This window comes from Balearica regulorum, chromosome 2 (assembly GCF_011004875.1).
Source record: "Balearica regulorum gibbericeps isolate bBalReg1 chromosome 2, bBalReg1.pri, whole genome shotgun sequence".
NCBI lineage: Eukaryota > Metazoa > Chordata > Aves > Gruiformes > Gruidae > Balearica > Balearica regulorum.
The window spans coordinates 58,373,893-58,394,042 of NC_046185.1; the positions used below are offsets into that span (position 1 = coordinate 58,373,893).

The 20,150-nt window shown below is 37.5% G+C and overlaps 1 protein-coding gene across 1 annotated transcript in view; it reads left to right on the plus strand.

Annotated features, from left to right (window-relative positions):
• Positions 1-20,150, plus strand: part of CEP192 (centrosomal protein 192) — a 96,077-nt gene that overhangs the window by 31,903 nt on the left and 44,024 nt on the right. The window contains exons 21-30 of the mRNA XM_075743004.1: positions 1,034-1,098; positions 1,180-1,371; positions 2,326-2,449; positions 4,420-4,550; positions 7,101-8,142; positions 8,253-8,379; positions 9,864-10,035; positions 14,724-15,612; positions 17,409-17,557; positions 19,395-19,625. Coding sequence (XP_075599119.1) covers positions 1,034-1,098; positions 1,180-1,371; positions 2,326-2,449; positions 4,420-4,550; positions 7,101-8,142; positions 8,253-8,379; positions 9,864-10,035; positions 14,724-15,612; positions 17,409-17,557; positions 19,395-19,625 — 3,122 coding nt within the window. The remainder of the gene's footprint in view (positions 1-1,033; positions 1,099-1,179; positions 1,372-2,325; positions 2,450-4,419; positions 4,551-7,100; positions 8,143-8,252; positions 8,380-9,863; positions 10,036-14,723; positions 15,613-17,408; positions 17,558-19,394; positions 19,626-20,150) is intronic.

A 20,150-nucleotide genomic window follows, 5' to 3' on the forward strand; every position in this document is an offset into this window, starting at 1 on the left:
TGCACACAGTGTATTCTTGTATAGAATAGTGCAGGATTGCTCACTTGACAGTTTGGTGCTTCAGGAAGTCTTCAGAGAGCTGTATGGCTTATACAGAGGATTAAGGAAGAACTGATACTGACTTCTAGTTCAACTGGATATAACAATGTGTCATTGATAGTGCTAGATTGCCTTTAGGAAGTGCAGTTGGATTGCTCAATAAAGGTGTATTCCAACGTTGTTTCTTTCCTCAGATTATGTATTGCAACTTTCTGTCAGTAATTTTATGGACAACAGCTGTATTCAGTTCACAAGTTTGTGTCCATTCTTGATTTATTCCTCCATTTGCCCTGTGTTCTTTGTGACTAGGGTTACTATGTGTAGAAGGCTACATATTTTATAAGTTTTGATGGGCTTAATGATACATTGAAATAAGGTGGTAGAGCAATATCTCTTGATCAGCAGTTTTTCACATCATTTTGGTGAAGACACTTTAAGTGTTCATTGTTCTGTAAATGGTAATTGTGAAAATAATACAGGCATTTGAATTTAAAAGAAGCATTGATTTATTTGGCCTGTTAATTTGCTCAGGTATTGCGTGAACTGGTACAAACCCATCTGTTTCTCTTGCTCTAATTCACAGGTACCACCTTGATGAATTTTCAAAACCAAATGTAGTAAAAGTTTGTTTGGAAGTAGCCATATGATGCTCAATTCTAGCTAGTATGGGTAGCATAACCTATGAAAAGTTATTGTTTGATTTGGGGTTAAGGCCCTAAGAGACTTTTTTTCATTCACCACTAAGGTAGCTAAAACCTGGTGTTTACTGTGGCTCCTAAAGATCCAGGGAGTACTCTTTTAAAACAAATTTCATGTGAACTTTTCTCACCATAACGGGATGGAATAACTCCTACTGTGTCCCAGATTGTGTCAGATGTAGAATTAAATACTGCAATATCTGTCCCTCAAAATTTAGTTTAATGATGCAAAATAGTAATGACAGCACTTGATAACTAATACCTTTGTTTTAATACGTGTTCTTCTTGGTTTTAAGCTGAAGCAGCAGCTATGATAGCACAAGACCAGGAAGAATTTGAGAAAGCACACAAACTTGTGCAGGTAACTAATTATCTCAATGTAAACAGAATAGTTCTGTAATTCATTTGCAAGTTACAACTTCTGAAATCTCTTTGTCTGCAGGTGGAAAAAGTAGACATTCTAAATGCATCTGAATTAGCAGATACTTCATGGAAATCTGCCAATAGCTGTATTCTGCTGAGAACTTCTGATCTTGATAAAGATGCCAGTTATTTACGTTTGTCTTTGGGGGAGTTCTTTGGTCAGAGATCTGAAGCTCTGGGTTGTCTAGGTGGAGGCAGTGATGTGAAACGGGTATGTATCGTAATGTTACTATTAAGACACAAGGAAAGGATAAGAACAACAACAGCTAGCAGTACTTTTGGGTTTTTATATTGTAACTAATTCTTTCTGAGAACTACTTTCCTAAGTTCACTTGAGAAGGAAATTTTCTATGCGTGACAGGTCTGGATTGGCTTTTGTTTGCCACTTGAAATTCCTGGTGTGAAGGGCTGGCTGGTGTTATTGATAAATCTGGATCTTCACCTGTTGGCCAGGAATTATGTGTAGGATTAGAGAGAGAAAAGTACACCATACACAGGGTGCACGTTGGAGGTCCAAGCAAATGATCCACGTAGTAGTTGAATGAAACGCTGCTCAGACGGGCATTTGAACAGCGAGAGTGTCTTTGAATGGCTGTTGATAGTTAATGTGCTATCTAGGCGAATGCCCAACCTCAGTAAGAATGTAGCATCTAGACTAACTTACTAACATATTTCTGTATGCTTCTTCAATCTATCTGATTACTGTCTCTTCTCTTACCTGCTGTTGGTAGACAGTATCTCATCTGTGTTGCAGACCAAAAAAAAAGTAGCAAAGCGTGTACAATGGGAGGAAGAAGTCAGATATGCTTGTGTCATTCAGTCTGTCCTGGTGAATTGGTAGAGTTGGCATGTTCTGTCCTGGTGTGTTCGGAGGCTGGGCGGCAAAGTGTGCCTCCAGGCAGAGATTATGAGAGCATATATGCTTCCTTTTGTCTAACTGGTATAAATAAGTTGTTAGTTTATTTTATGTATATATTGGAAGTATATATATTTCGATTAGGCATTCGTAATGCTAGGAGGCATACGTTATTTCTTAGTGGTGTGGGAGCCAAACACCAACTGGTTTTTTCGCTGTGGCTGAAACTGCTTTGCAAGCCCACTGAACCTATTTATTAATGATTAAATTTACTCATGCTATATTCCGGGGTAATTTTTTTTTTTCTAGCCATCTTTTGGTTACTATATTACATCTCCAAAGAAAAGGCAACCTGTTGCTTTGCTAAGGCAATCTGATTCATCAGGAGGTGACACCGGCCAAGAGATTCTGCAATTGTCTGAGGTGTTTCCAGGTAATTATAGAACAGAGGGTCAGCCCTAGACAGTGGTTATAATGGTAATTAAGAATTACTTGTATGTAGCTATTAAAGACTGTTAAGAGTAATCTGTGATAGAAAGACTCTAGTTTTCATTCCCCAAATATCTTTTTTGCTGTAAGCACCTTCCCCACCCCCCTTCCCCCAGAAAAACACAGAACCTAAACACTTACAAGAGAGAACATTCTAATACCAAGTACAACCCTAAATTGTCATGGATATTTAAGCATTTCCAGATACTGGATAACTACCAGAATGTTTTGTAATGATTGAAGTCTATTCAGAGTTTTCCTGTTGAAAAAGTTGCATACATATTTTGCCAAAATCAAACAAAACCCAGGAAAATTGCTCTGTTTGCTTATATAGGTATAGAGGATATAGGGAAAGAATGAAAACAATTTGGGTACAATTTGGGTTATACTTGAGCTGACTGTGTGTGCATAAAACATAGTCTACATTTTTTCCTGTCATCTTTAAAAAAAAAAAAAAGTTACAATCCTGTGATATCTGCTTAATTTAAAGTAGTAATGTAGGACATGCCTCCAAAATTTTATGAGTAAAGATCACAACACTTGTTTTGGTGCATATATATGCCTATCAACTTAAGGTATATTTAGGAAAGGATGAGTGCATTTTAAAGCATCTCTACTGTTCTTGATAGAACTGTGGCAACATCAATCTTTGTGAACCTGCTTGTACAGTCAGTGCAGTGACTTAAATACTTTTTTGCATTGGTGAAAAATAACCATCAGTCTTTTATGGAGCCTCCTTCCTTAAACAGCTTTACAATTGTAATTTTCCTAATGCTGGGACCTTGCAAATATTTTTAAGGGGTGTCTAATGATTTTTTTTTTTTTTAATCTAGTGTTACTGTGCTTAAATTCATTTTACAATAGCCTGGATTTTTCATTCAGTTCATGACCTCCATTCAGTTAAATTATAGTTATAATATGTATTGTATTATAAAATATAGTTACAATTGTAGAATTGTATAATAGGATATAGAAGAATACCCTAATGTGCTCTGCAGTTGTTTTGATGTGAGGGTTTCTATAAATGCTAGAGAAAGTAGGTATTTGGGTCACTTTGTGGTCAAGATATTAATAGTTACTGCCATCTGATTTTCTGTAGTACTGGCAATAATAATCTTTATCAGCAATACCAGTAGCTTAACCCCAAATATCTACTATAAGAACAGAAGTAAAGAAAACAAACAAAACAAAAAACCCCCACCACTCCAAAACCAACCAACCAAAAAACGAACAAAAAACCACCCCCAAACCAAAAATGTTTGTTGTTTCATACTTGTTTTCTCACTGATCAGTGCATCTGTAAAAGTTGGTTTTGGTGTTCTAGGGAGTCCGGATGTTTTTGTTCAAGCAGGAACTAATTTGTTGAAATGGTAGCCTCTAGATCTCATATGAACAATACCTCCTTGTTTGAGTTTGATGTCGTAATCAAGAAGATTATTTGTGGTTTTAATGGTTTAAGAAACACACCTGTCCCTCCTAAACATAATCCTTCAAAATCAGCAGTTCACTGCTATCTACCTCAGTCAAACCCTGTCTTTAGCATAAGAAAATTGGCTTTACTCAGATTTAACTCTTCTAGTTTTCTACTGTAGTTTGGTCTATGTTCATATTATCTTGCAAACACCATTTCATTAAAAGTGGGGGTTTTTTTTAGCTTATGCTAATATGATAAGCTACCTGAAAATAAAATATGAAGACTGAGCATGGTGTTGTTAATGCCAGCTAATTTTGTGACTTGAGTGTAAACTTTGAGTACTGTACAGGAAACAATTGATGCATGCAGTATTTAGGTTTGTGCCATTATAACGGCTCTTTTTAACAGAGCGTTAAGGGAGCACGTGTATCTCAAGAATGCAGATGTTTAGACAATTTACTTGCTGTAAATTAATTCCCTGTCTTTTTCTTTGTTCTTAGATGACTTAGAAGCACAAACAAAAGAACATGCAAATTCTGCCAGCTGTGAAGGTGCATGGCATAGAATGGATACTGCAGCTGGAATACATAAAAGCATTAATATAGAGCCTGCTACCAAAAGTAAAGGAAAGGTATTTCTCTTGTGTTTTTCTATTATGTGTAACTGTGAACTTGAACAAAATTCGGATAGCTCCAATTATTGTTGTATTTTTGAATATGGCTAAATTTGGACTTTTGTATCAGCTCATTGCTTTTTATAGTGATCATTTGAATCCTAGCAGGTGTCACTGTTTCTTAGGTTAGTTTCATTAGAATGCCGTGATCCTGTAGTGAGACAGGTGTTACTATCACAGTCTCATTTTCCTTTTTCTCCCTACTTTACTTCTGGAGTTGCTTGGTCTGTCAGCCCATAGTTTTTCAGAGATTCCTAGGCTATTGATGTTCTGTGATCAAGTTTCTGAATTGCAGCTATGTCTTCCCCTTCTATTTTAATGAAACAACTTGTCTTTAGCATGTGGATAAAGTCTTCTACTTGATGAAATTAAAAAATATTGATGTGTTTTAAGTCTGAAAGGTGTATTTTCAATTTGGTAATCCTAGACACCTGCCTTCTCTGCCTTAATGTGTCGTGTTCTTTTTCTGATCAGGCAGAACACATACAGACCCATTCAGTTACAGAAACAGCCCTTCTCCTACATGGTCATTGAAAGGAATCAGTAGCTAGCAAGTTTGCCTTCGTTTAGCTGATCAAATGATGAAGGCTGCAGACTTAAATGCAGAAGGAGTGGTAGGATTGCTCATCTGACTGTGTACTGCCATAATTGCTTTTCTTTCTTATTTATCTCTATTCCTGTTGCGCTAGATGCGAAATGAGTAATTTGGGGTTTTGATAATGTATATCTAGATTCTAATCTACCCTACCCTCAATTTGTATAAGTTTAGGTCACCCTCAGTCTGATATGGATACTAAAATGTTCTCAAACACAGACAAATCACGGAATGGTTGAGGTCAGAATACAGTCCTGGAGATTTAGTCCATCCCTTCTTGATCAAGGTCTGGTCATATTTTGAATATCTCTGAGGATGGAGACTCTATAGTCTCTCTGGGTGCCCTCTGGGCAACCTGTTCCAGTGTTTGATCATGTTGACATTAGAAATCTTTTCCTTATGTTTAAATGGAATTTCCTGTATTTAAAATTGTGCCTGTTGCTTCCTTTCTTCTCACTGGATACTTCAGAGAAGAGTCTGGGTCCATCGTCTTTACTCTTCCCTGTCCCTCTCCTTTTCCCCATCAGGTATTTATACACATTGATACGATTTCTTCCTGAGCCTTGTCTTCTTGAGGCTGAGCAATTCAGCTTTCTCCTCATATGACAGATATTCCAAGTTCTTACTCATCTTTGTGGTCCTTCACTGGACTCTCTCTCCAGTATGTTCATGTCTTCTCTTGTACTGAAGAGTCCGTAACTGGGCACAGCACTCCAGATGTGGTTACACGAGTGCTGAGTAGAGGGAAAGGATCGCTTCCCTAAGCCTGCTGGCAGCTCTTTTCTTACCGTGGCCTAGGATGCTCTTTGGCCTCCTTTGTCACAAGAGCACATTGGTGGTTCATGGTCAGCTTCATGTCTCCTAGGACCCCCAAGTCCTTTTCTACGAGGCTGCTTTCCAGCTGGTTGGTCCCCAGCCTGTACGGGTGCTTGGGGTTATCCAGGTGCTGGTCTTGGCTTTTCCCTTTGAACTTCTCAGCCCGCTTTTCCAGCCTGTTGAGGTCCCTCTGACAGCTCACTCTCCTGATGTATAAACTGTACCCCTCAATTTTGCATTACGGGCAAACTTGCTGAGGGTGTGCTCTGCCGCATCATCCACGCCATTAGTGAAGGTTGAACAGTACTAGCCCCAGTCTTGACCCCTGGGGTACTCCGCTAGCAAGTGGCTGGACTCCTGCTGGACTTTTGTGCTGCTGATCACAACCCTTTGAGCAGCCAGTTCTGAGTCTAGTCATGATACACTTACCTGCTCCATCAGTCTTTTTATAAGGATGTTATATGTATATGCATGCATATATACAGGAGGATAGAGGGGTTTTCTTCTTCCTGAATGTATGTGTATCTGAGACGTGTGTAGAGATTGTGGTCTCGACATGACTGGCTACGTATTCCATGCCCTTTGCTAGCAATAGCCAATGTGAAAACTGAAGAAGAAATCAGACTTGAGTGATAGGGAAAACTGTAGAAATAGTTTTGTCTTCCCCTTGTAAAGAGGCAGATGGTTTAAATTGGGAAGATGCTGTGTATTTGGTCATGGTACTCTCTTCTCTGCTGTGTTTGCTCCTGATGGTATTTTACTCCCAATTTTTCCAACTGAATTAAAACACTTCAGGATTTTAAAAGTTTTAAGGAACTAATGCTTCCTAGCAGGCAATCTTTATTTAATCTTCTAAAAAAAAATTGTGGGGTATACTTAAATAATCAGTACAGTGAGAATTAGGCCTATTGCAGTATTCCTTCTTAATAGTCAATTAAATATGTGACAGCTAGTAATATTAATATATTACCATATACGGAAATGCAAAATAATTTTAAAAAACCCCAACAAACAAACCCAACTACCAATACATAAAACCCAAAACACTAAACAAAAATTTCTTAATTTGGTGCTTAACTCATTTTGATTTGTTGTAGGATGGAATTCATAAAGACAAGTTTGAAGATGGCTTATCTAATCATTCTGACTCTGTCCTGAGTATTAGCACAATTGCCTCTGCTATTGCTAATGCTTCCTCCAGTGCTGATCCTTCCCAGCTAGCTGCTATGATGATGGCACTCTCTAATAAAGGTAAAAGAACATGTTTCCTTCCTGGAATTGTTAAAGAGACGGAACTCTCTGCTAATAGAGTATTATCCAGCAATGTGGAAAACGATGCATTTGATATGGAAAAATACCTCAAAAAAACAGATGAGATTGGACATGAAAGTGAATACGAGAGTATTGTGAAACATGAAGCATCTGTCCAGAACCTTGTGCCTGGTACCTTTTTACTGAGTAAAGATACAAATAAGGATGCTCTTGCAGAAGACTTGATAAATAATCATAGCAAGCAGCAAGAAATAGAGAGGCGATTTCTGGATTATTTTAATGAAGCAAATGATATTCGGAATTTCTCTAGTCTGTCTGATGTTCCCAACCATGAAGATGTAACTGCAAATAGTGTTAAATATTCAGAAAAGATGTCAGATTTAGTAAATAGTAAACATTTACAGTCACTGAATGCTGAACTTAGATCAGATACGCTTGATACCCAAACCTCACCTACTGGAAATGAAGCACATACATGTAGAATTCCTTTAGCAGCAAAAATGGAAGCAGCACAGAGAAGTCCTCTTGCTTACCAGACCAACGATCTTACTAGTAGGTGTTGTATCAGGGAAGGCACAGAAACAGTAGATCAAGCGACAAATGCTGTTCCTGAACCATGTAATGATGTGGTGGAAAGTAGTACAGGAAACACTCTGTCACTCAGCAATTTAAAACCTGCCAAGCAATCCAGTAAATGTGTCTCAGTAAGTCCTACAAAGGCAAAGCCTATGCAGAAATTGAACAACGGTGAAAAGAAGCAAAATGCAAAAATAGAGAAGACAAACAAAGATGCCAGTACTGCGTGCTGTGGGAATGCGAAACATGTAACTTTTGAGATGTTCTCCCCAACTTCCCAGAATAGTACTGGTAAGTAAGCCTATATAAATGTAACCAGTTGTTGAAAAGGCTTTTCTTGACAGTAGACTTGTTTCCTGTGCTTAAACAGATACTGTTATTAAATTCTGTTTATTTACCAGAGCGTAAACCCATTCTACCTGAATGTGACTTGCAGCCTCTAGAGGATGAGCAGTATAGCTTCAGACCTTCAACTTCACCACTAATCCACTCTTCTCCTAGTGAGACTTCTGGAACAGCATTTTCAGGGTAAATGTCTTGGTGCAGATTATAAGAGTTATTAATGTTTCATGAGGATTTTTTTGAGGAATCAAGTTTTAGTTTGAATGTTGTCCTTGATCTCAGTTCATAGAAGATTGTTATTAGGCTAAGACTTCATTCTTAGTCTAAGCTTTCTGTTTGCTTTTATTATGTGTATGGGGAAGCAGTCTTAAGCAATTGTTAACCTTTTATTTTCCTCACTGGCTTGGTGAGACAGAGATCCTGGATAGGAACATTGCTGGTTTTGCTTAGGATTATCCAGTAATGCAAGAATGCAAAATATTCAGCCTGTTAGCTAGTCATATACCTGAGGTACCTACTAAAACTTCGTGTTGATGGAGCTATAAAATCCCATATCTATTAATTGTTGTTCTAGTGTAATTCATGTATTACAAATAAAGCTATTTGGTTGGAGGTTATGCTGTTAATTATGTGATAACAAAGCATGACATTGTATAGGCCAATAAAGATGTGGGGTTTTTTTATACTCATTTCACTCAGTTTTGTTCTCTGATTCATACCACTGCTTGTTGTGAGAGAGAATAGGTAGAAATATTTGTATTGTTTTTGACCACCTCATATTTTGAAACTGCAACTTGTGTCTAAGATTTAAAGCTTTCTTAGGAACTGAAAGGGCAATATTTTTTTAAATGAGCTCCCATAACAATAAGTGTTATATAAACTATAAGATTACAACTAAGTTGATTGTGTAGTCTTAAACATACAAACATGGCCAGTAGCCAGTTGCTATATACATTCTCATAAAAAGCAGAGGCAACTCATTTCTTTGCCTTAACTTTTAAGTTCACTGTTTGATATTTAACTACAATTAGTGTGTTGTACATGGTATTAGAATTACAGGCTCTCTGGAATTTCTCAGAAGTTAAAACGTGCAGAATTATGTGTAGTTTTGCAACTGTGTTGTATAGATATTAGGATTTCCAGTTAAAATTGTCAGTGACTTTAATTGTTTTCATGTTACCTCTTCTTGTTTGACAAAGTGGTGAGAGATCCCATGTTTTTCAGGTGTGTGAAATGACAAGAATCTCAGCAGTGAATAGGAAATACTAATATGTGACACCTGGGATGTTGAATGATTTCATTTGACATTCTTCCATCTAGTTAGATACAAATATATTGATTCACCTTTTTTCTTTTACTAAGTTGTTGTGTTGTTTCTGTGACCTTAGCATCTGAGTTCAGTTGTGGAGCTCTGATACTTTGCCTTACAGATTCATATCTAATGAAAATTAGTTTTATGTACATCGAAGCCAGAACTTGTAAAGGTTAATTGAGAACTGATTTCTCATTTCTACTGACTGTACTAAACAGAATGGTTAAGTAAGTTGACTTTTAGAATAGTATAGCTAATATGTAACATTGATTTTTTTTTGGGGGGGGGGGGTGTGCGTGTGTGTGTACAGCATTAGAAATATATTCTAACACTGACATGCTTCGAATCTGTTTTTCAGGTCTGAAACTAACTTTACTTGCGTGTCACATTATCAGGAATCTTCTTGCAAAGAGAGTGTACTACCTCAGTCAGTTTATTCAAGTCCTAGCATGAGCAGATTAACATATGTATCTGCATCTGACAGTACCCTTAGGAACACAGCTGCAGTACATAATCCGGAGACATACTGGGTAAGAAAATCTTGAACTGTAAATATGTATTAATTCCCTTTCTTTGAAACAAACAAAACAACACCTCTCCTTCACCCCCAAACCCTTAAATGGTCAAAATAATTCTAAATGAGAAAGGCCTTAAGGATTTTGGAACAGTTTAGGACATGCTGTGCGTAGGGAAAAGGTATTCTGCTTTTCCCCCACTCCTGAGTTTAAGAAATTTAAATTCTGAAATAGATTGTTAAATGCACACACTCTGATGAATGTAAACATAGTAAACCATTCAAAGAACTACTAACTTTGGAAAAAAGTTAGATTTGGTGTATTTTCCCCTTTATTTTTTCCTCAGTTTCTTGTTAAGTCATTCTGTTCTTGGAACGCAGTGCAGTATTCCAGGTAGTCTGCAGGATCTATATCTGCTGTCATCACTCCTGAGGCTCCCTTTCTGCTCAGCTTCAGCTATTAGGAGAATACTTTTCCCGGGTTTTTTTGTTTGTTTGGATTTTTTTTTTCTGGATAAATGTTTATAAATATGTATTTTAGCTTTAGCTGTTTTTTTTTTCAGGACTGAAGCTATCATTTTCTACCTCTGACAGTTACTCTGATTGTTCTTGCTGCTTTAGCAAAGAGCATACGAAGTGTAGCAAAGACAGAAACTTTTGTTCAGACTTGCAATCTTATGCTGATTAAGATAACTGGCATTCTTTTATCTAAATGCATGGGTTTCTTGGAATCTGCAATGTTTGTTTATGCTTCCCCACCTTCCAAAGCGTGTGGAAATGTGGACAGAACTTCAAAAAACAAAAGCTGAAAAACCTCTCTGATTGCATCCATATCTGTGTAACTGAGTGGTTACATTGATTTTGTAATATCTTTACTGGTTGTTGATTTCTTTAACACAGGAAATAGAAATGCTATCTGCTATGCATTTTTTTCTTTCATTTGCAGAGGGTCAGGCTTTTTGGGACTGGTGGTGTAAAAGGGTGTAAGAAATTTACCAGATGTGAGTTACCCTAGGTTTGCTTTATTGCAGCACTGGATGCATGGGGAATCGGCTCCACCCAACATGCATGCAGGTGATTACAAACACACAGGTTATATAGAATTAAAACATACATATTCATCACTTTTCTCAGAAAAGGCAGTCCTATGATAGTCATTTCTTGGAACTCATTTACATATTCTCCTTCCCGTAACACATGCTCAGTGATTTGAGTCAGTGGTCCTCAAGGGGTCTCTGGTGGTCGTCAGTGGTCACACACCCGTGTCCGCTGGATAACCCTCTTCTTGTGGGCACGTGCATTATTCTTGCTGTGGGTGCACCTGTCCATAACAACTTACTTCATATGATTAATATTCTCGAATCTATTGTCCGGTTGGGTAGGGACTGTACATAGAACATAGCAGCATTGTACATTGCCGTGGTCAGTTAGCTTCGTTACCTATTACCTTGGTTACAAACTAATTATTCCAGGCTAATCATTCTATAGTTTCTGTCTCACGGCCTCTATCTCACGATTACATTTCCCCCTTTGGAAGTTTTCCTTCTAGGCCTTGAGTAGCTTTCTGGTTAACATAAATTTTTTTTATAGCTAAGCTTCTATATTTTGTGCAGGTGGCTAGTGAATGCTTAGTGAAGCTTTTTCTTCCTCCTATAGGAAAACCAGCAGCAACGTTCCTTCATGCTGAGAGCATCAAGAAGAAGGAAGCATGTCTTCTGGCCTATGGCCCATTTTGTTCTAGGTCTAGTTACTCAAGTTACACAGGGAATATCTGGTCTTTTCCATCTTGATGTTTCTGATGGGAATCACAGTCTTGTAGGAAGGAACTCAAGGGGAAATTTAAATGGGTATTTGCTTGCAGTCCGTGCTGGCATAGCATCAACTCTTGGGTCTATTTCACATTTTGAATGCATATGGTTCTAGATTCTTGTCATCTCATGCAAATGGGTGGCTCTTGATGCTTTGATGTAACTGGCTGCATACTAGTTTGCCCCTCTGTCTTGAAGAGATGTTACTGCTTGAGTAGTCTTTGTTCCCCAGGATAGTTTGGCAAGGAAATCCTCAAGTACTTTGCCAAAGTTTTACATTTGTATTATGAATACATTTATAAGTTCCATTTGTACTGCTGCAGTGTTCATTTTTTTTTCCTTTGGGTTAGTAATCTTTTATGCTGAGAGAGAGACTGAGAGATCTTCATTTCATTTGTACTTATTAAATGCCACTTTTCATGTCCCTTGCCTGAACAGACAAGAAGAATGTTTGTATTGGTGTTATCCTCAGATCTTAATACTTACTGTAGCACAATGTGTTTAACCAGGGGTGCCCTCTCCCTTTAACGCTAGGGTCAGGTTATCAAAGATGTATGACTTTTCAAATTTTTTTTATTTATTTCTTGTTTCTTGATTTGACCTGGTGAGCCATCTTGCCTAAGGCAGCTGCCTGAATGCCCTTTTTACAGGATTGCAGCTTACTTTTCTACTATATGAACAGCTACTTTATTGTACTTTCCCTGTCTTTCACATGCCTTTCCCTGCCTTCCAAGTCCTATTTACTTAAGCTGAACAATTGCTTTATGCTGTAGATACTATTCATCCCGTTTTGTAGCTCTCTTGTTCCTGTGTCAGAGTTCTATAGGTACACTTGTCCTGAGCTGACGTCTGATTGCTTTGATACCACACTGTTTTGTTTTGGTTTTGAAACTTTTAAAAATTATTTTGGAACTCCATTTTTGAAAATGGAATCTGTGATCTGGATGTACTTAACAAGAAAAAAAATAACCTTTGTAGCACATCTGAAGAACACTTTCATTTTCCAGATCGATAGGGGAGATACCTGGAGTTCTATCCACTGTATTGTGAAGACTGCCAAGTGTGATGCCAGTTGTGTGAGGGTGGTTCTCCCATGGTCAATCCTCCTCCACTGATTAGTGCCAGTGCTACTGTTAGTAGCTATGAACAGTGCATGAGAGAGTGTAGTCACTTCTGCTCTTGTCAGTTAACCCAATAGGAGATTCCTTGAAACACATTTGTGTGTATACATATTTGTGATCTGTACTTCTTTTTCTCTTACTCTTGATTTCTAAGTACAAAAACCCCAGACTCTGGGACTAAGAGGAATTGAGAATGGGGGTGAGGTGTGCTCATTCCACCTACACCGTGCGTACCTGCCAAAATGGAAGGTCTCTCTGCTTGAATGATTTCTTTGTGTGAGTGCGCACATGCAAATGTCATTGCATTTTCATGCATTTCAAATGATTAGTGATTTAATTCAGGGCCATTCAGTTTTTTATTTTTTTTAGAATCATAGAATGGTTTGGGTTGGAAGGGACCTCAAAGATCATCTAGTTCCAAGCCCCCTGCAATGGGCAGGGACACCCTCCACTAGACCACGTTGCCCAAAGCCCCATCCAACCTGGTCTTGAACACTTCCAGGGATGGGGCATCCACAGCCTCTCTGGGCAACCTGTTCCAGTGCCTTACCCACCCTCACAGTAAAGAATTTCTTCCTAATATCTAATCTAAATCTACTCTCTTTAAAGCCATTACCCCTTGTCCTATCACTCCATGCCCTTGTAAGCAGTCCCTCTCCAGCTTTCAAAGTCATAAAGAATATATAGAGAAATAATCTATACCGCACTTGGATGCTGCTATTTGGAATTGATGCATTTTTAAATATGAAAATATGCATGCATTTTTAAATATGAAAATCTTCCCAATATTGGATTCAAACACAATAAATAAGACAACTCACTGCAGGTCTCTGTTTTTTAAAATAATAATGTCTGTGAACCTGTTAGCAAGTTAAGATTCTGCTCCATTTGGGTGTTTTTGTTTTTTTTTTTTGTACAGTTACTTTCCCACAGAATGGCTTTATAAAATCATAGGAAGTCAAACATTTTTGGCCCTGTGGCAACTTCTTTAGTCGGTGGTAATTTCAGAGAGCAGAGCATTCTTCTGGTGTTAATGCCTAGTGTGGTGTGTTGACCCCAGCTGGTGGCTGAGCTCCCCCCCAATTGCTCATCTCCCCACAGCAGGATAGAGGAGAGAATTGGAAGGGCAAAAGGGCAGGGTGGGGGATTTGTGGGTTGAGATAAAGATGGCTTAATAATTGAAAGGGGCTGGGGTTGGGGGGAAAGTGATGCAAAAGCAATCACTTGCTACCAGCAGACCAGTGCCCAGCCAGTCTCGAAGCAACAGCTACTTTGGAAAAGTTCCTCCATAGTTTTATTACTGAACATGATATTACATTGTATGGATTCTTTCTTTGGTCAGTTGGTCAGCTGTCCTGACTGTGTCCCCTCCTTACCTCTTACCCACCCCCAGCCTCCTCTCTGGAGTGGCAAAGTGAGAAACAGAGAAGGCCTTGACACTGTGCAAGCACTGCTCTGCTTATCAACATTGTTTTGGTCACAAATCTAAAAATACAGCACCATAGAGGATGCTATGAAGAAAATTAACTCCATCCCAGCTAGACCCAGTACACCTAGCTAGAATGTGACTTTAGATAGTAAACAGGTTGAAGTTGCAGGTTTTCTTTTTCAAAGTGAAGAGCCACAGATGTTACAAAAGCAAAACTTCAGACAAGACTTGACAAACTTGATTATTTATATTGGATGGCAATACCAATATTAAGGTCTATCTTGTTTTATGTATCCTATTTGCTTTTCTAAAATTTGTAATACTGCATATTATAATTGTTTACTAGGGTGAAAATGCTCGTGAACTGAGCACAACAATAATTCGAGCCAGCCCAACTCCTTTGCAGGAACATACAAGTGGAAATCTAGAAGACCACTCATGTCAAAGAAATAGAAAAGAAGCACTGCTTAGTATTGAACAGAAATCAGAAGAAAATGAACTTGCAGGTCTTCAAAGAAAACTTGATGATGTACTGGGTCAAGAACTATCCAAAGAAGGCTTTCCGAAAAATGAAAAGCAGCTTGCATCTATTCCTTCAAATGTAGCAGCAAATAATAAAGAGGTAGATCATGTTCAGTCAGCTTTACCAAGTAAATTATGCATATTTCAGCCACTTTCTGTTAATGTTGATGCGCAAGAAGTGTGGCAGGATCAAACAAGCAAAGCACAGAGACAAGGATTACCATCCTCGAATATGTTACCTGTATATCCTGGAGTAAGCACTTATATGCCCTTCAATCAAAACTCATCTGGTGAACCCTATGTTCCTATTTCAAGCTTTAAATCCCATGTCACTACCTCTGTGAGTCAAGCAATTTCATCTTCTGTTCCCACGCTGCTTACAGGACATTCTCTTGCAATGACGCCGTTTGCACAACAGCATCTGGGAAATATACCATCTACTGGAAATACGGTTTTGTCTCAGTTTCATGGCTGTAGCTCTGCAGGTTTTGGTCTTCCAGCAGGGCTTCCTTGTTCTGGTATCCCAGAGAATCCACTTATGGTAGGAATTCCTCTAGGTCCAAATATTGGTCCTGGCTCTTTGGGTGCAGCTTCACTTTGTAATCCACATTCTACTTCCTGGAACAAGAATATCTTAAATATAAAATCATGTACTGGACAACCTCTTGGAGCTGGTAGAAGCGAGTGGGAGTTGCCAAAGTCACCTGGTATTGGTGAGTGTTTTTTAGACTGTGTTTAAAATACAGCTGTGGACAAGAATGGCGATAGTCATGATGCTAATATTCTACCAAATAAAATTAAGATGACTGCTAGGTGTAACCACAGTTATTGTTTACGCAAGCTTTGTTATTTTAAAAAAAAAGTATTACTAATTTTCCTTAATTATATTCTCTGAATTCAATGTGTATTCTTATAGTCCCCCTAATGGTCTTAAAGGAAAGTTTTCATAATCTAGAAGAATTTCAGCATTCTTCTTCAGCACTCAGTGGTTTTGTGTTTGTTTAAAGGATCTAGAACTGTCTTTCATAGGAGGAAAAGAAATCCTAGCTGCAGTCCATACAGTACAAGTCATGCTCTGGAAATTCAGTTGTATTTTGTGTGGAAAGTAGATGATATTTCTGCCTCCAGCCTACCTTGGTATTAGCAATCAGTTAAGCCAAAAAATCTGATGAGGAGAGTGGAGGGCTTAAGCTGTTTTCTGGTTATGAAGGGGAAAGACAAGCTGCCAAGTGCCTTCTGTACTTTCTGCCATTTCTCTGTGTCTTGACTTAGCTCGAAATCTAAGCAAATTGATGTTTCATTTGAAAGACTTCTTTTAACCTATGATCCCTTTAGTTGCTTTTTGCTATATTTTTTTCTGGCTAATTCCTTCAGATTAAATGGCAAGCTAGTGGGGTTGAAAGTTTGAATTTGTGACAGTTTATAGGTTATTTTCTGTTTATTGATTGTTTTAAATCATTGACCTTGTTACTGCATTTTAAAAAAGTAAAATTTGAACAATCTTACTCTCTGTCTGTTTTTAATATATGTAATTTCTAGGCTTTTGTACATGTTTTTGAACTCTTAATATCTATGTAGTCTAAATTTGAATTTTGGTAAGCTTGAGGTTTTTTTAACTTGATTTCCAGTGATGCTAGTCTTAGTTTATATTTTCACCTTCATCCTTGTGTTAAATTTTATTTTTTGGAGGGCAATAAGAATGGGTGGCTTTAAAATAAAGCTTGTTGCACAAGGAACTAAAACTACTTCAGGTAATTGTGTGTGTCTCTGAGAAGTCAAATTTTTAATTTGATGAGAATACCCATTAGTGGGTTTCTGGATGTAATGAAGATTGATCCTTGGTGTGCTGGAGAACTCTCATCTCCATTTGAGTTTTGAGGTGTCATGATAATATTGCAATTCCTCTGAAAGAGTTATTTTGAGTATTTTAGAAGTAAGGACTTCGTGGAAGTAAAATATTTGAAGCAGGATTTTTTTGCTTTGGTGGTAACTTTTGATGACTACATTTCTACAGCAAAAATCTACTCTAGGAGTACTCAGGATTTTCGGTAGCAAAAAAATGCCTAAACACCTTTTTTAGGTAACAGTTATACTCTGGTAAAAATATTTTCCTTTTGGTTGGTGTAAATGTTCTAAAGATGTTATAATACTGATATTCACATTTTCTGAGTTGGGCTAGTCCTGATGAAATTGTGAATGCTGAGTGTTTTATATGAGGTGTGTGTATATATATATACTTTTTGGGTAAGTGTCTGTATGGGATGTGCTATTTCTCAAAGTATTTTTGTTCATGACAGTAGAACTCCAAATAAGATGCAAATTAGAAACGATTGAAATTCTGCGTATCAAGCTTGTGGAAAACATTCTTATGAAAACTGTAGGAGTCAAACACTTCTTTGCCATAATGAAGCATTCATCAAATAAGTTTATAAAGTTGACATGGTGGCAGTCTGAGTGCTGATTTGTTTCTGGGTACATGGAACTAACAGGAACATATTTTCTTCCAAAGGACATGTAAAAGTACCAGAAGAATTGAAGTTTCCTAATGCCTGTTGTGTGGGAATTGCATCACAGACGGTTCTTAGCATTTTTAATCCAACTGATCGGTGGTTGCAGGTCAGCATTGGGATACTCAGTGTTTCAGTTAATGGGGAAAAGGTAAGAGGTTTTTTTTTTTAATAAAGCTATAGGAATAATCCTGTAATTTTACCAGATGTTGTATGTAAAATTAGAGCCCTCTGTACAGATTTGTAACTTTTTCCTATTTTATAGTTAATACGCACAAAAGCAGTGTTACCCTCTTTCAGCCAGGCCACCTGACTTATTCCAACAGGTGGGCACAGAGGGGTAAACATCACATGATGGGATTGACTTGTAGAATTGTTTTGTGCATGTAAAGTGTGGTAGGTTTGAATTTACTGCTTATTCATTCCCACTTTGTGTGCAAGAAAGGTCAGGCCTAGAAAAGAAACCATCCACACCGAGGACTGTTACTGCTAAAACATTTTGTGCAGTTTGCTCCCATTTTTCTTGAAGTAAGGAAGTCTTGCGTGACAGAGAATGAGAAACATTTGGAGCAGTCTTCAAGCTACATGGGTTGTTCTGTGGGTTATATGTAGCTTGTAGGCCATAGATTGGGCATCTTGCACTTTAATTTTGTTAAATTCTGTCTACTTCTGTCATCATAGTAATAGTTCCAGTGGTTAAAGATCTCAAGAACATGAGAATGAGTTAGATTAAAGGTCCATCAGTGTAATTTCCTTTACTGATGAATACTCTTAGTAGAGAAGAATGTAACAACAGAAGCAGCATAGTATACTCTGAACTTCTGGCAGTTTGGTGCTTGGGAACTTCTGAGATGGACTTCGTTTCCATTCTTAGTAATTTTTGGTGGACTGGTCTTTAACTAGATAATATTTTGAAATTGTGTAGTGTTGTCCACAGTTCAGTTCAGTTGTGGATTCTATGTACTACTGCTTTTTTCCCTTTTTAAATCTGGTTCTTGCTGTTTCTGTGTGGTCCTTATTACTGAGAAATAATGGACAGTAATGCACTTTATAAACATTGCTGCTTGTAAGTCTTAAAAATCATGATCATATCCCTCAAGTATATTCTTCCAGCAGATGTAGCATGTGTCTTTCCAGCAGTATGACTTCTGGTTTTGCTTTTGTTTTCTCTGAACATTTCCTCTTTAAAAACCACCAAACCACAAATCTGTATGTGTTTATATATGTATGTATATATGACAGTTCAGATTTCTTACCTATTTTTCTAGTCACTCAGAATCTTGGGGCTTTTATGCAGCTCTTCAAATCTGAGATTCTCTTATGAGGGTGATTTTTTTTCATGAAATTACTTAACGGTTGACAGTCCCATTTGCAGTTGTTTCAATGAATAAAAATATACATTGAATGTTTGCTGCACAATGTAATTGAAAACCATTTTTTCAGTCAAGTTAACTCTGAGATACACTGAGCATGACTTGCAGTTGCTGAAGATTATCTATGAGTACGTTCACAACAGAAACTTTAAGGCATCTGCGCTAGGATTTACTGGTGACCTCCATCCACTGACCTTTCCGTTACTCTTCCACCTTACCTCTTCCTCCCATCTTTGATGGCAGAAAGCACCAAGTAGAATTGGCTTTGTTTGTTTATTTTACTGCTGTTCTTTCTCAAAAATCGGGTTCACTTATGAAATCATTTTCAGCTATAATGAATACTACAATCCTAGTGTTAATCTTTCACTAGATGCTGGAAAGAAACCCCAGCAAATTTCAGGCTGACTTGTCTAACTCTTTAAATTTAAAAGAAAATGCCTACAGTTGAGTGAGATGGAAGTGGGACATGAATATGAAGATGCATTAATTAATATTGAGTAAAAGCTTATACAAAATGTCTGTGTTGAACAGTGGTGCCAGATATATGTGGTATTTTGAAAGAAGCTCTCCTCTAGCAAGAGGTCTTTTGAAAATGACAGAGATTTTGTTTTTCAGATGGATCCTGTGAAATATCAATGTCTGGTTTTCAAGAACAAAACCATCGTAGGATCCTATTCTACAAATGATCTGAAAATACTTTTCTTACCTTGTCATTCGGGGATCTTTCAGTGTATTCTCAATGTGTCATCTTGGCCAGTTTCTGCAGATGCTGAGACAATCGTTCAGGCAGAAGCTTTGGCAAGTAGGGTAGTTCTGACAGCAGTCGCTGAAAATCCTAATTTAGAAGTAAGTAGCTGCTTATTGTGGGGGTTTTTTTGTGTTTTGTTTTGTTGTAATTTTATGAATAATTTGATGACACTGGAAGAGAATAGGAATGCAAAGTTGTTCCTCAAAGGAACTTGGGATTTCTTATGTTTGGAGTGGAGAGGCAATATAGGAGAATGTTTATGAGAAGCTTGTATAACTATCTAGGACGTTTTAGTTGTGGAAAAGCACCTAGCTGGAAATGAAGAATTATTATGGAACTGTCTGAAAAGAATAAATCAAAAGGTATTGTTTTTTCATAATTAAAAGAACAGATGAGATCTTAAACATCTGAATATCTGCTATGTTGGATACCATTGGGCATTAAAATGTAAGAAAGCGCGTTTATTTCCAATTGTAAGAATTTCTTTATTTTTTTACATCAAGTAGGCTTTGTCTTAGTTTCTTACTACTTTCAACTTGCTTATGGTTGTAGAGAATATTTTCTTATTTTTGACTAATTAAAAATTAAGTGGATGTATAAAATGCTTTGCCTTGTGTCTTATC